We start from the raw sequence: 16,280 nt of genomic DNA, 5'->3' as shown, positions 1-16,280 counted from the left end.
TAAAAGTAATCTTGTTAGAGGCAAGAGACAGCTGTTCAGGGCTGGAATGTTTACTGCAGCCCGGTAAAGTCTGCAAAGCCATATGCTGTTTGATCCTCTGCTCCCTGGCTGTTCACCAATTCAGTGTCCAGAGGACCAGTAGTTTGAGCTGTGCCAGAATCACTGACAAACACAAGCCCTTCTGCTGGCCCATGAGGGAAGACAGAAGCGCCATAATTATATGAGATTACATTCTGCAGTACTTAGTGATCCATCGTACCCTTGTGATCATCACAGCGTTCATCTGCACTTTCAGGTCTGAACTGCTGACATTTTGATAAGCAGCCTTGCACCATAAGACCTGATAAAGCATCATTGTGCCATATATGAATGTCCCCATCCTGACAACCACTGTGCCTCAGTGACCAGAAGGGAAGGCTCTTTACCTTCAGTGCCCAGTTACTTTCAGCTACAGATCCAGGCTAAGGATCACCTGCTTTTGCATTCGATAAAACAACCTCTTACCTTCAGATAACGTAATGGAGAAAGATGAAAATAGAAATTGAGACCAAAACAGCATTTCCGTCGTTGTGGGGACCTCTCGTTGAATCTGGTGTGCAGGGTCTCCATCCCACTGTTGTTGGTTTCAGCACACCAAGTTGGGGTGAATGATGCCATAACTCACAATGAGCATTGCAGCTTTCTGCTCTTGCCCTTTGCTGGCAGGTGCGGTCAACAGTTTCAGCTCCCTGGTTTTGAGCTCAGTGCTGAACCAAGAGGATTGGGCCTGGAACTGGCAAGAGATAAAGGCAACAAGGATGAATCAATCCACAGGCTGTAAGCCTGTAAGGTTGCTTCAAAAACTGGCTTTTGCTGTCTTGCCCTGTGTGCTAGTTCTGTCTGTTCTCTGTCTCACCAGTGCCCTAAGAGGGGTGCTTAAGTAGACCAAACCTTTCAAGTACTTACAATTACAGAGCAACGTGAAGTAACCTCTTTGTCATAGATTAAGTTGTCCCACGTCACATGGGCAGTAGTCCAGAAGAACTGCATTTTAGGCAATTTGGACAGAGGGAGTCCATGTGAATTTTGTGAACACTGATGCACTGACTCATCTTGAGTAACATTTGTCAGAGAAAGCTATAGAAGCATTGAGCCCTTTACAAGTGTGTGGGAGTTTAGGCTGGTCCCTGTATAGCCCCAGGTACTCTGATGCTCCTTAGCTTCAGCAATGTCATTTATTCTAAAGGTGACTGATATAGAGAATATGCTCTAAGAGTGTTTTATTGTGAATAGTTGGCACAGAGGGTCTTATCCCTCCAATTTGTGGTTCTCTGACTGCCTGGCAGGCATTGTATCACTTTCTGTTTTACCGTGGAGCTAATTGTTCACCTTCCTACAGCACAGCTGACAGCCGCTAGAAACGGCCAAGATGAGGTAGTGCCCTCCGTGGGCAGAGAAACACTAATGGGGACCTCTTATGTACAAAAGGATGTACATGTGTGTGTATATATATTTATATACAGACATCTCAGCTTGCATATAATGAATTTGTTAGAACAGATGGCTGCAGACCTCTAAGAAGGACAGCACCTATGGTTTTTTATAGATGGTGGTCTGTCCCATGAGGTGCAACAGCTAGCCATTTGCTGGCATAAATTGCTGGTATAATTGCCTGGTGATTTCAATGAAGATTTAAGTAAGCAAAAGCCTCCATGTCTTAAACTAACATGAGGTAATGTATAAAGTCCGTAATTCTCATTATCTTCTCCTAGGTCATACTCCATCCCTTGCTAATTGGCTCTCTGGGCACCCCATTTTGAGTTACAATAATGTTTACAACCTTTACTTGATAATCTATTGTGCAGACAGGTCAGACTACAAATGCAAGCTGCTTTTACTCCCATTTCTTTTGCATAATAAGTGTCTGAACTGGAACTACACTCTCACCTACCTGTTAGTGCTTTCCCGTGTCAGTATCCGCTACTGTTAAGTGTGGAAAAAGGGTGTGACTTGGCCACTAATATTTCAGCGTGACTCTTCTGCTTAACTTCAGGGTATGCCTCATGACTCCTTTAGGAGTTTCCTTGGCACAGACATAAGTAAGTCTATTTCAAGGTTCTTACGTTAGCTAGTTGTCCTAGATATTATTCCTTTGGAAGTTCATATTCACCCACAGCCTTGTCATGATTTGGGACTGCACCACCTCTGAAAATCCAAACACATGGTATGGTTACTCACTCCATAAAGTATATAGAAGGTTGGGTTGGCTCACTTTACCAAACTCTGAGTAGATGGCTCCGGTGATTGCTCTCTGTGAACTGACATCAAAATGCAGTGTTGCACTTTCCCAATTAATAACGCTCCCTCTACTAATTTATTTTTTAATGACCACCATGACAATTAAAAATTCCCTGATTGCAATATTGTTTTGACATTTTGCTAGCAGAGATCACGTATCTCAGTCTTTTATTTTAAGTTGATTTTTTTTTTTTATTTTAGGGCTAGAGTACACCTTTCTGTTAAGGCTCCTGATCAGGAAAGCTTCAGGGGTATGTGTAATGTTAGACATCGTTCAGCTGAGTCTGAATAATATGGGTTTTGTTTCCTTCTTCTTTGTCAAGCTTTTTATAACTATCAACTTAAAGATATATGTGTCTTTAAAACAGCAGCCATACAGGATACCATATGCACTGGTGACAAAATCTTTGTCCCAGAGTATATAGATACAAAAGAGAATACCAGGAATGAGCAGCCCAGAGTGTTGTATGTAGAAATCCTGAGTGCCTTGTACTCGGTATAGCAAAGCGAGGTTTTCAGATGGATAAAAAAAAACCCCACCCTACCAACCTGCAAGCTTTGACTTGAAGATGCTGCATGAAAATTGAAACATCTCAAGGATGAGAATGACCCATGAAGAAAACTCCATCTTTAACAGACAAACCCCATAAGCACAGGCTTTCACACAGAATCATTCAGGTTGGAAAAGACCACTAAGATTGAGTCCAACCATTACCTTAGCACTGACAAGTCCAGTACTAAACCATGTCCCTAAACACATCTACATGAGGTGGAATTTTTGAATGATTCCAGGGACAGTGATTCCACCACTTCCCTTGGCAGCCTGTTCCAATGCTTCATCCTTTCTGAAAAGAAATTTTTCCTCGTATCCAATCTCAACCTCCTCTGGTGCAACTTGAGGCCATTTCTTCTTGTCCTGTCACTTGGGAGAAGAGACCGATCTCCATCCCGCTACAGCCTCCCTCCAGGGAGTTGTGGGGAGCTACAAGGTCTCCCCTGGGCCTCCTCTTCTCCAAGCTGAACAACCCCAGCTCCCCCAGCCGCTCCTCACCTTTCTGAAGGCTAAAAATCGCTCCTAACCCGCAACACCCGTCTGCAGGCCAGGGGGAAAAGTCCTTTTCAACATGACGCTACTATTAACAGTATTATTTATAAAAGAAAAGCACCTAAAATGAACCCTTCCCACTGCCACCACCCCTGCCCGGGCCTGAGGCCGCGGGGCCAGCCCCGCCCCTGCCTCGCTGCCCTCACTGCTGCCCTTCTCCGCCACGGCGGCAGCAGCTTCCCGACAGGCAGCACAGCGTCCGCCGCCGGTCGCGGGCTTTGTTCGTCTCTGCCTGCGCCGCCCCCGCCCCTTCCTCCCTCCTTCCTCCCCTCCGCGCCCGTCCCTCCTTCCCTCCCTCCCTCCCTTCCAGGCCTGGCCCGGCCCGAGCGCCCGAAGCGGCCCGAAGGAGCGAGCAGGCCCCGCGTCCCTCCTGCTCCGAGCGAGAGCCGGGGGGCCCTGCGGCGCCGCCGGCCCCAGCGCTGCGGTGAGCGGCGGCGGGCGGCGCCATGGCCGACAGGGCGCGGGCGGCGCTCTCCGAGTCGGGCTGGTAAGTGCGGCCGAGCTGGGCCGCGCCGCCGAGCGCGCCCTCGGGGTGACTGCGAGCGGTGGCCCGGGGGGCCCTTGTGTTTGGGGCTCCGGCTCGGAGGCCCTGGAGGCGGCTGCGAGGAGGGGTCTGTGTTGCCCCCGGCGCGCTCGGGGCCCGGCGAGGGCTCGCTCTGGGAGCAGCTCCCGGGCTGTCCCGGTCGCCCTGCGGGCAGGGCCGACAGCCCGAGCAGGGGGCCAGCCCAGACCCTTCCCGGGCTCGGCGGTGGCCTGCCCGCTCCTGCCTGCCCCGGGCCTGCTCTGCCGGAAGCCCGGCGCTTGACCACAGTGCTGTTTGTTCATTATACTGTACACCTCTTCAGCAAGGAGGGAAAGATGAAAAAGGTGAAACTAATGTAGGGTAAATGAGGCACACGTGAGGCTTGAACTCGGGTAGTTGTGTTTTCTACTCAGCCCTAATCGTTGGGCACACAAGATCCATTTCGGAACAACGTTTTGACGAGTTGTGCTTTTTAGATACCTACTGCAAACTCTTATCTCCTAGCCTAGAGGGGGTTTTGCACTGTAGGAATTTGTTTTCTTTTGTTGGTTTTTTGCATGTTTGTTTACTGATTAAAGTAACTTGCTTCTTGGTTGTCACTTTGACTTTTTTCTTTACCTACTTGGAAGTCTTTGACCAAAACAAAAGTTAATGCTAACTGTACCAAAGCACAGAGTGACAGACTTTGGATGTAATTGAGGAAAACTGCTCATACAAAGCAAGGTTATTGCCAGTGGTATTCTGAGGATGTTCCTGTTTTGCTGTTTGTGGGTCTCCTGGATTGTGATTTCATATATGGCTAAGATGTAAAAAATTAGAGCAGATGTTATGTGATTTAGAATAAAAGAAGGATAGTTCATGTGGAAGGGATCTACAACAATCATTTAGTCCAATTGCTTGACCACTTTAGGACTGACTAAATCTTTATGTTATTAAGGGCATTGTCCAAATACCTCTTAAACACTTAAAAGGCTCGGGGCACCGGCCATCTCTCTAAGAAATCTGTTCCAGTGTTTGATCACGCTCTTGTTAAAGAAATGCTTCCTAATGTCCAGTTTGAACCTTCCCTGACAACAACTTTGAACCATCCCTGTCTGTCCTATTACTGAATATTAGGAAGAGGAGATCAGCACCTGCCTCTCCACTTCCTCTCCTCAGGAAGCTGTAGAGAGCAATGAGGTCACGCCTCAGCCTTCTTTTCTCCAAACTAGACAAACCCAAAGTCTTCAGCTGCTCCTCAAAGCACGTGGCAGCAGCTTTGTTGCCCTCCTCTGGACATATTCAAGGACTTTCACATGGTTTTCCAGTGGTGTACACGTTACTCCAGATAAGGCCACATCAATGCTGAATACAGTGGGATAATCACCTCCTTTAACCAGCTGGTGTGGCTGTGTTTTTTATCCCAACTGTTGCAGTGCTACTTTGTGATAATACTGACAATGTCTTTAAGTCTGCTTCTTGGATAAGTGTATCAACTTTCAAAAACACTGTTGTAAGTGGTTCTAGAGTGCACAATCCTGTGATTCCTGGCTATCACTGAATTGAAAGGATCAGTTATTTCTGCTACTTTTCATAACATTATCTTATTTAATGGGAATTTTTGACTGTTAACTTGAAGCTAACCCCTCTCCTCTTCTGTACTTACTCCTCTCTGAAAAGGCAGAAGTTTTCCATAGAAGTGGTTTTTATTTTCATAGTTTTCTTTCTATTACCTCTTCAGTTTTCAGCTCTTAGTTGTTTTACTGTCTTTTCAGTTGAACAAGTGCCATTGGTAAAGGGTTTTGAGGTTTTGGCAGTACAAATACGAGGTGCCTCTGAAACAATCTGTTACTCTGCAGTGTTTGCCCTCCCTCCTTGGGGGCTTGTACTCCTGAATGGCCATAAAGACTTGTTATTCTTGGAGTACTGCAGTGTGAGCCAGAGGCTGCATGGTGATTGGGTGAGTAATGGGCTGATTATCAGGCCCACTGGAATTATGCCTTGACCTTCTTGCGCTGGGAAGGGTAGTATGCAAGAGGGGTGAATTAATGCATGTACTTTTGAGGAATGTGAGGTGGAGTGGAAAATAAATAATGATTCAAAAATCTAGGTTAGTTAAATGTTTGTGCTCTTTAAAAATATAGTAACGTAGACATCCGTGCTTCCAACTGTTTTGCTGTTGCTCTTATGTTTATGACTTTTCTCGTATTATTAGATCTTAAGTTATTTAACACCTGTATGAGTAAGCCTTTGGTGATATTTAATGTGTGTTTCTGACTATGCTTGACTACACTGGTGGTTAAATCGTGTTTTGTACCAAATTGGTTGTTACTGGTGCTGTCACCTGATGTCAGGATGATATGTTTTCTAGTACAAAACCAAAACTGAGTTTATATATTATTAATATTATTTATTATTAATATTATATATTATTATTATTATTTATATTCCACTTAAGCTACAGAAGCGCCCTGCATGGCACTTCAGGTGAATAAAACGTTCTTGCTTAGTTGCAAATCTGGTAGCTTGTAAGATATTGCCTGTACTGATGGATTTTACTTTACTTTCTAAAGTCTTTCAAGGTAGGAAGAGTTAATGTAGACACTTGTTTATATCAATTTCTGCAACTAGTGTTTACATTTTATGATTCTGAAGTAAAAATAAAGGTGTTTTTCAAGTAAACCAGTAACATCGTGTAGTTACTATAGAATAGTAACTATATATTTACTTTTCCTAGGTATTGTAAGAGTCACCCGTTACAAATTTACAAACAATTTTATAATGTTTGGCTTCAGTGTATCAATTACATTTTTGTCAGCTTCTGAAAGGTGAAGTAGCCCTATCTAGTAAATGTAATAGTGGTAGCTAAAGCTGAGAGCCTTTTTTTTTTTTTTTTGTGATGTTTCTTGAAAATCTGTAAAAGACCCCTGTAGTTTGTATGCAGAACTGTAGTTTTTCTGAAGATGTGACCTTGCAGCTCTCTTTAAAAATGTGCATTTTTTGATGCTAGTTCTTTTCATTATGCACTACCACACTGTACTTTGGAATGAGATATTGACTCCAACTTTAGGGGAGAGGTAAGATGTGTTTGTATTACATGTCAGTGGAAAAGATATTCACTCCTGGAACAGAAGTTCTGTATTAAGTTTTGATTTAATTATCAAACACTTATGAGGAGGAAGGCTAAGGGGCAGAATTACTTTTTTGTATTGTTATAGTTACATTCATGAATTCTGGAATGAATTTTCCAGTGATCCCGTTAAAATGTAGACCTTAATGGAACATAAGTTAGTGAATGCAGTTTTATTGCTAGAAATGACGTTCAGAAAGACTGCAGAATACATCCTCTTATGTAAACAATGAGTTGAAAAGCACTTCTTGCTGGCTTGCAACAGAGTTTTTTGTTAGCTTTTTTTTGGATGTCTCCTGGGTGGCATTTCACAAAAGAACATGACAAGCCAAGACCTCTTTGTTGTTCCCAGATCTTTGCAGAACTTGGGAATTTATTACATAGAAATGACAGTATATTGTCAAAAATAAACAATATGCCATGTCCTACAGCAGGTTTAGCCTGTGGTTCCACGGATCTCGGATCTGGTGATTGATCTCTGTGGGAAAGCAAGACATGCAAACTGTGTAACTAAAGAATTTCTTAGTACAACTAAATGTACATGCAAGTTCCTTGTCAAGCATTACAGATTTTTTTATTGCAGTGTATGGTGCCATAAAAATTAGTAACTGTGGCAAAAATATATAGTCTTGTAAAACTTTCCATATTTTGAAGATTATGTAAACAACATTGTGACTATGAAAAGTTATTCCCAGAGATGAAGACGAAAGGGAATTGTACTGGTTGTTTGGAAACAAAAGAATACTGCTTAATAATCCACAAGAAAACCCTTCTATCAACGTCAGTGTGGTTTTCTGTACTTTGTAAGTGAAAAATACGTAGTTGATGTACGGCAAACTTTTAAACTGAGTTTTTGATATTTCAGCAAGTAATGTGCTGTATACTGGGTAACATTAGATTTAAGATTGGTCTGTTCAAATATGTTCTCCCGTAGGAGTAATCATCTGGTATGATCCAAGCTTTAAAGCAAAAGTAGGTGTATGCCTGGAAACACAGGGAATTGCTCACAGGGGTGAATCTAACACCTCTTCCTAAGTGTACAGCAGGCATTTGGCAAAGTAGTCAGTTCCAGGATCCTGCAAGATGGATCTGCTTTTCCCTCATGTTCTGTTGAAATGACTTTGGAAATCTCAGCTGAAATTGGTCCCTGCAAGGCAGGATACAAGATTTTCCTTAGATGTAAGCGTAACACGGTGGGTTTGAGATTCTTGACACTTTTTTTGTGATGCACATTATTTTGTGAAGTTTGGTTGGTACCATGAAATCTCAAAGTGCCAGCACAAAACAAAATGCCACATCATTGCATTTTTTGTTTGTTCAGGTGTATCCCTTACTGGCTGGTCTGATCTGTTTCCATTCCTCCTGGATCACAAATAATGGGTAGTAAGAACCTGAATTATTTGTCATTTTCACTCTGGAGGAGCAGAAAAGGTCCAACATTTTACATTCTGTTAAGGGAAACAACCAACTAATACATATCCTACTTCTTTTTTCTTCTTTTCAAAGAAGATGCTATGTGTTTGAAAAATAGCTGTTACTAGATGGAATTGTCACAACTTTTACAAGAAACAAATTGAGGGCTGTAATTAATTGTAATTCAAAAGATGCAAAGAAGGATAGCTGAAATAAGGAGATGGAAGGATGTAGGGGACTGACATGTTTGAAACACCTCAGTTTGCAGAAGAGAAAACTAAAGGGGGTGAGCTTAGTGAAGTTCATGTAATTTGCAGGCAGTACATAAAATGAAAGTAGAACTTTTACTCACCAAATCTCGCATGATTATTGCTCACTCTAGAATTGGAAAGCACTTAACCGAAGTTAGTAGCAGACTGGTTTAAAAGTGGGTAAAATTGTTGACCGGGGACCTCAACCAGAGCTGATTTGCCAAGGTTAAATGGTTATCCTATGGATTACTACGGCTGGTTAAAGATGAGAAACTAGATAGATAAATGATTGCTTCATTTTGTAACAATGTTAGTGGTAGATTTCTGCTGGGATTTAGGGGTTCACTGTATTAAAAAAAAATTCTTAAGGAATGACAGTGTTGTGACACCATAGCAGTTTGTTGATCTATGGGGATTGGTAAAATCTGAACTGATTGGGTAGTTTCAGCAAACTCTTACAAAGCCAGCACTGTGTCCAGTGCTTTCACATACAAATGTAGTTCAGTTCTGGTGAATGCCAAATGATGCTCATGCAGGGGAAAATAATGCAGACCTATCCACAGTGTTGAGCTCTAAATTTGCTCATGTTACTTACTCAGAGAAGGGCAGCGGTCAGACAGCTGTTGGGAATTGTTCACAAAGAATTAAATAATTGTTAGGTGATTATGTGTATCAGTGGCGTGTCCAAATCATTAACAGTGTGCATTAATGTAATCACCCCAGCACAGCAAAGGTTTCATAGACAGTGAAAAAGTGGATAAGAGGTGTGGAAGATCTCTGTGCTGGGAAGATGAAGATATTTAGTGTGAAAAAGAGAACAATAAGGGGAGAGGTGATAGAGGTCTATAGAATCTGTAGATCACACAGAAATGATGAATAGAAAGCAACAGTAGCTGTTCTTCTTGGGACAAAAATTAGGCTACATAGCAAATTAAACTTGCTACCCAATGAAAATTAAAGTAGCTTGTCAAGCAATGTGTAATTAAATTGTGGAACTTAATTGCCCCATGATATTGTGGAGCAGAAAAAATAGAAGTGGGTTAAAATTGTAATTAGGCGAAGTCAGACAGGGATAGCTACACTGAATACTGAACTCTACAGTGGAGCTGTACTATCAGCTGTAAAATGGCTGAAGGCTAGGAATTATTCCAGACACTTACTTCTAGATATTTGTGGTGTTTTACATTCTTTACCTGAATAATCTGCTTCTGGTCACCCTTGAAAAAAGGGAACTGTGTTGCATAGACCTAGACTGCATAAGTAAAAGCACCATTTATGTTCTTATTTTTATGTTGTTAGGTAAGTGTCTTCACACTGTTGTTCTGCCGAAGAAAGGATTTTCACCCTTGCGTGGAGATGAGGGAAGAGAGAGTGAGAATTTGGAGAGAAATGAACCGGACTGTTGAAAACAGGACAGAGGGAAAAGACAAACCAAGTGTGACAGTCTCCAATGAGCTCGGTCTCAGCTGTGATTTGCACTGCCTTACTGCAACTCACCCTCCCAGTTTTCATTAGTTGCTGGGCGAGACTCTCCTTCCAGCATCTTATGTGAGATCTCAAATCGATTTATGCATCATTTTTGGGAACACACTTGCTGGTTTCTCTGCTAGGAAGCTGAGGCAGTAGTGTAAGCTGTCCTTGATTTATAGAATTGTTGCAGTTTAGAGTGAAGTTGTTGCTACTGTGAAACCTTTACTGAATAAAAGAAAAGAGAGGAAAAAAGCTTTCTCTACTTGAAACACATCAAAAGTTGAAAGTCCTTTACATTGTTACAGACCTTTTTTAACACCCACCTTTTCAGTGGCCTTACTTTTCTTGGTATAGTGTGTCTGATTCTTTCCGATCAATGATTTCTGTGAGAGTGTGTAGGTTTTCCATAGCTAGTCTCCTTTTTGGAGTCCTTGGAATTTTGAATGTGATTGAGTCTTGTTTCAGAACTTATTTACTTAGCCATGTAATTCTTAGGCTTTGCTGTCCTTTTGGGATGCAAATACTTTATTAGGACAAGCGTCACTTAATGGGTTTGACTCAGTGACATAGTAGTTTCCTTCCATCTCTTTGTGTTACTGCTCTTTGACGAACTTGTATTGAACAGGGCACATTATCTTTGATGTCTGCTGAGTTTCACAGTATTTTCTATCAGTTTGTCTGTTGTTAAAATAATTGATATCAACACTTAAACAAGATGATTGAGTGGAACTTATTATGTAATTATGATTGACTGTTTTGGGCTGATTTACCTCTTCCCTCACAGAAATTTTGTTTCAGTGTAGCATAAGCAAGGCTTGTAAAATGTGATTTTGGTAGGGATTTGAGGGCAGGATAGAATAGCAGCATGCTTGATTATTATTTGCCTTTTCCAGTAAACCCAAATGAACTTCCCAATGGAAGACTGAATTAATAAAAGCAGCAATGTATTTAAGAAGTCTGTATTTTTCGGTGGTCAGTATCTCTTACAATTTGAGAAAAAGTAGGTTGTTTTAAACTTGAGTGTTCCTGGTAATTTAAATTACTAGTCAGAAAACCTATGCCTTCTAGAAAGTGGAAATTTGAGGCATTTTGAGTAGATGTTGCATATAGATGAACCAGCTCTCAGGAGAAAGCCCTTTGCAAAGATTTTGCATTCTGAAACCATGTCATGAGACTCTTGAGACAGATGGTTTTTTCTCTCTACAATTTCTGTGTGCTCACACTCCCCAGACCCTGAGTCCTTGAGCAGCAAGCTGATGGGAGGGTAACTGGTGATTTTGGAATGAGGTACTGTTATCATTCATACTGATAACAGAGTGATATTCAGTAGGTTTCTCTATGTGCATATTTCATGTCTTACTGCTGAATAAAATATGGTTTCATGTAAATAATACACGTAGGAGTATGTAGAAGTATGAAGCTGTCCTGAAGTTTTACTTAGCTATAGTTACACTTAGAAATGCTGGATATTAAATATCCTATATACTGGTTATTTTTTTAGAGTTTGCTTATTTTGTGATTGTAATAACAATATCTTTAACATAAATTTAAGACTGATTCTCCAAGCTGCGCGTATTGTTCATATTTTCAGGAGCAGTGCATTTTCTACTTCTTTAGAGCAAAAGGAGCATATTTAATTCCAGTAAGAGTAATTCTAGCAGAGCTGACAGGCAAAAGGAAAGACTTTCTGGAAGATGAGTGGTGTGTGAATGTTTCTAATCACTTTTTACGTACTTAATGTAATGCATAGTCATGAGGTGTCAGAATTTAGGAAGACTGGACAACTCTAGGACTGATGTACAAGCGTAGAGCTTCTTTGCACATTTGAAGAAGAAGAAAGTTACTGGTTTAAATAATCTTTGTAACATTGGTAAGTAGTTGAAGCACAACGGGCATTCTTATGTTGATATCATTTTGAGTCCTTCACTTTGGGAAATGTAGCATAGGTTTTGAAAATGGGAGTGATGGCGTTAACTGACAGCAAGCAAAGACTTACTGTGAATTGGAGAACAGAGCACTGAACTCACTTCTTTGTCAGGAAATGCTCTCTGGGGACTGTGGTCAAGGCTGGCTTTTTCTTTTGTGTTGTTTGTCTCATAGTGCTCCAGGAATGTCTAGGAGTTTATAGTGCTGTGTCATATCTGAAAAAGAGCTGTTGAAGAAAGCCAGAGGAGAAAAAGCCGTGTGTGTTCAGACAGCTTCAAGATACTCTCAGTGGTATGGCAGCTGTGCCTTTGGCACAGCCCCAGACTTAGAATATTTGTGTTCAATTTAACACTTTAGGGTGGCTGCCAGCATTTTCTCGGGAAAATGTGAGTGAGAAACAGTGTTCACAGCTTGTATCTGAGAAAAAAAAAACAAACTGAATTTTGTTAGTTGAACAAAGGAAACCCTTCTCATTGTTGTGACTTTTGTATGTCAAATTGCTGTGGACTGTGGGCCTGTTATGAATCATGGAGTAGCAAATCTTCTCAAGGAGCAAAGCATGCAAGAGCTCTTGTCCAGCAATTTCTGACTGCAGGGGCTGTTTCTACCATCTGCTGTATTACAGCTGTGCTGGATGCTGGAAGCTTATCTTATCAAAGTTCAGAGTTAGTGAGGTTATCTTGGGCACATCTCTGTGTGTTACCTGGAAAAGTTTGACATTTTTGCATCGCAGCTTTTACTGCTAGATAACAGTGTGTGTATGCTATCACTAAATCTCTTCTGTTAGGGAGTTGTTAGAGACTCATGTTAACTTGGTTTTTTTCAATCTGCTGAAGTTTCAGTCTGTTATATTCTTCTAATGTTGTAAAATACAATGTGTTGTGATCTCGATGTTTAAATACAGCATTAAAGCATGGGTTAAAACTGTATGCTATCCACTACCCTTACCAAGGGTATTAATAATATTGATCTCCTATTTAATGAGGATATGAAATCACTTAGCTCTGATGTTGGTGGCAGTATACTGAATGGGTAAAATACATTTTTTAAATAGTTAGATCATCTTGTTCTGTGGTATTGTGTGTTAGAGTGATAGAAATAGAAATTACCGTGTGTGGAAGCACTTTTACACTTACTTCTTTTGGTTGATGTTGCCATAATTACTGTTTGGGTCACTGTACACTGGGAGTGTGGGAGACTTTAGAAGGCATCAGGGCAGTGAAGTTTGCTTGCAGCTTCCAAGTACATACTTTTTTTACTTCCGTAACTGTGATCCTGCGTCTAAAACAGTTGTAAATACAAAGTAGAGGTGAATTCTAAATGACTTTTTTGAATTGTAATATTAATGAAGCATTACACTTTTCAACTTCTTGAAACACCTTCTTGTTTACAGTTGAAAGTACTGGTAAGTGTGAAATTTTCCATTATTTGGAGGAGCGTGTGAGGGGGGACAGCATCAGTGAAGGAGCTGAAGAGAAGATGGGTGATTTTCAAGGATCTGGTTCTGATTGTGCAGAGTAGTGATTTCTGAATGAGGCATACTTAGTGTTGAAGTAATGAGCTGCTAAGGAATGCTGAGAATCCTTATGTAAAAATATGATTCATCAAGCTGCTTTTCATTGAAAACAGAATGTATAATGAGCATAGTCATGATTCTTGGTTTTAAAAACTTGTGTTTTTAAATTCAAATGTAAGGTATAATACACAGATAGACATCAGTGTAGCACACATGTAGATATTGATAGATGTGAGAATGGCAGTTCAGCTAGTGTAAGAAACAGCTCAGAGTTTTCTGCCTTTTGGGAAGTAATTGCCAAATACCACTGCAGCTTTTCACTTGAGTGCTATCTGTACTTTTTGATACAAAATAATATCAGATTTGGTTTTTTGCAACTGTGAAAATCTAAGGAAGTGAAGGAAGTGGTTGCATCATTGTTTATACTAATATTTTAAACTAAACAGGTTTGGGTTTACTTAATAATTAAATCATCCTCGAATATGTTGCATATAATGCTTTCAATCAATTTTTGTGTCATTAAATAATAAGTAACAATTTTTGGTAATTAATTTTTTTCTTAATGGCTGATGAAATCTCTCACTGTGAAATTGGTCGGAAATATTTCTTGTGTACATTTCAGAATTTTATTTTGAAGAATTGTCTAGAATGGGGAGAGTCGCTGTGGAATAAACAGATGAGGAAACAGGAACTTGTTTTTAGGCTTGAGGTGTTGAGTTTTGTTAATCCACCAACTTTTCAGTCTTGATCATAACTATTGCAGAAACTCACAATTGATGCTCATTATGACCTTGGACGCTTAGGCAAAAAGATTCTCTATTCTGTGGTTTTGAGATGGAAAAGATTTCCTTGGAGAACGCTGTTAAGGGTTTACTAGTGTGTAAGTTTCTCTAGATTTGGGAATGGGAAAGAGAAGGGAATAGAATATCTTTCTGATCACTTCAGTACTCTATCTTCTGTTTTCTTAATTTATATTTTAGTTCCCAACTGAACCATGTCACCATATGATAACAACATGAAGAAATGAAAAAAGCTTAATTTAGTCTAGAAGAGTAATTGCTGTTACGTTTTAGCTGTGATCATATTTTGTTCATGCTATTGCACTAGAGATGAACTTAGTGCTTTATAACTGAATAATTCCACTTTTAAGTGTTTTCCAGTACTTTTTCTCTGTTCAAAATAATTACTGTGTTCCACTGTTGTTTGATTCTTAAATTAATAACATAATTTTTATCTTCTACTAGCAGTAATAACTGACTTCCTCCCCTGACTTATTGACTGAACAGAAAAAAGTAATTTTCTGTCAGGTCAAACGTTTCTGTGAATGACTTGGGAAGGAAAGGAAGTGAAAGCTTGAGTTAGAGGATCGTTCAAAAAAAGCAGGGAGAATAAAGACAGTATGTTGTTCTCCTGCTGCACATTGTCTGGCTGGGAGGTTAGATGAATCTCTCGAGTGTTAGAGCCCTTAATTTAAATTCTTTCTCTTCCTCAGCCTGCAGTGTCAAAATACTAAATTGAAACTGTTAATTAAACCAAAGAATATGAGAATAAATCCTAACAGTGAGCTATTTCAACACCTGATTTTTACCTGTTATTTCAAAGAACATTTAAGTACGAAAAGGAATGCTCTGGTGTTTTAGTTGTTGCCAAGCATTGTTTATACTGTCAAGGACTTCTCAGCTTCTAACCCAACCCTAACAGTGAGGATGCTGGGGGTCAGGAGGAGTTGGAATGGGACATAGCTGGGACGGCTGACCCCAATAGTCCCAAGGGATAATATTCCAAACCACAGGGCATCATCCTCCTGTAAGTATAGGGGAAAAGCTGACCGAGGGCCGCTGCTTGGGAACTGACTGGGCCTTGGTCTGCGAGTGGTGAGCAGTTGCACTGTGCATCACTTGTTATGTATATTCTAATTCATTAGGATTATAATTATTATTATTTTTGTTCCTTTTGTGTCTGTTAAACTGTCTTTATGTCAACCCACAAATCTTACTTTTTTCTTCCCTGTTCACTCCCACATCCCACTGGGGATGGGAAGAGTGAGTGAGTGGCTGTGTGGTGTTTAGCTACCTACTGGGTTAAACCATGACAGTCCTTTCTGGCAGCCACATGGAGCATAAAAGTTTGAGATAGTGACAGCTCTGACTGGAGCATATTAAAACAAATTTGTCAAATCTGTCATAGTTGTAGAGCCATAGAATCGTTTGGATTGGAAGGGACCTTAGTAATCATCTAGCTCCAACCCTCCTGCCATGGGCAGGAACACATTCCATTAGACTGGGTTCCTCGAAGCTGCATCCAACCTGGCCTTGACAATTCCAGGGATGAAGCATCCACAACTTTTTTGGGCAGTCGTTTCCAGTGCCTCACCATTTTCATAGTAAAAAATTCTTTGTAATATTTCATCTAAATCTACCCTCTTTTAGTTTATAGTGTTGATTTGTTTGGTTTTGGAGTTGTTGCAGTATTGTGTTACATAACAGCAATACTTGCTTAATATGTATGACTGTGTGCATATGTGTGAGTAACTATACTTGCTGTATATGTTCCATGTTGTGCTGTTACCACCTCTGGAGGCTGCGTTAAGGTTAGCATTTTGTTGTACTGTATAGCACTGCTTTATGGTAAAATTGTGGTTGTGAGATAGATCTGGTGTGTGTGCTCAGCACTGCCACCGTCTCCGAGCT

At 40.6% G+C, this 16,280-nt stretch overlaps 1 protein-coding gene and 1 long non-coding RNA gene across 6 annotated transcripts in view; one reads left to right on the top strand and one right to left on the bottom strand.

Annotated features, from left to right (window-relative positions):
- The window catches only part of LOC113987766, a 61,530-nt gene extending 57,945 nt beyond the window's left edge, over positions 1-3,585 (bottom strand). Inside the window, exons 1-3 of one of the 4 annotated variants that reach the window (XR_005563617.1) lie at positions 3,329-3,577; positions 1,931-2,184; positions 505-772 (exon numbers count right to left, since the gene is read on the bottom strand). This is a non-coding gene — a long non-coding RNA (uncharacterized LOC113987766). Of the gene's footprint in view, positions 1-504; positions 773-1,930; positions 2,185-3,328 lie in introns of all 4 variants that reach the window. The other 3 variants (XR_005563619.1, XR_005563618.1, XR_005563616.1) reach the window with 3 other exon arrangements.
- A 4-nt stretch (positions 3,586-3,589) lies between these two features.
- The window catches only part of TDRD3 (tudor domain containing 3), a 98,337-nt gene continuing 85,646 nt past the window's right edge, over positions 3,590-16,280 (top strand). Inside the window, exon 1 of one of the 2 annotated variants that reach the window (XM_027750588.2) lies at positions 3,590-3,869. In XM_027750588.2, the coding sequence (XP_027606389.2) occupies positions 3,829-3,869 (41 nt within the window). In that variant the 5' untranslated portion in view covers positions 3,590-3,828. The remainder of the gene's footprint in view (positions 3,870-16,280) is intronic. The other variant, XM_039381542.1, reaches the window with a different exon arrangement.

Source organism: Pipra filicauda, unplaced genomic scaffold (assembly GCF_003945595.2).
Source record: "Pipra filicauda isolate LSUMZ 115617 unplaced genomic scaffold, ASM394559v2 scaffold22_size4397567_pilon, whole genome shotgun sequence".
NCBI lineage: Eukaryota > Metazoa > Chordata > Aves > Passeriformes > Pipridae > Pipra > Pipra filicauda.
The sequence above is the reverse complement of the archived record's forward strand: the minus strand, read 5'-3'. Positions and strand labels throughout refer to the sequence as shown.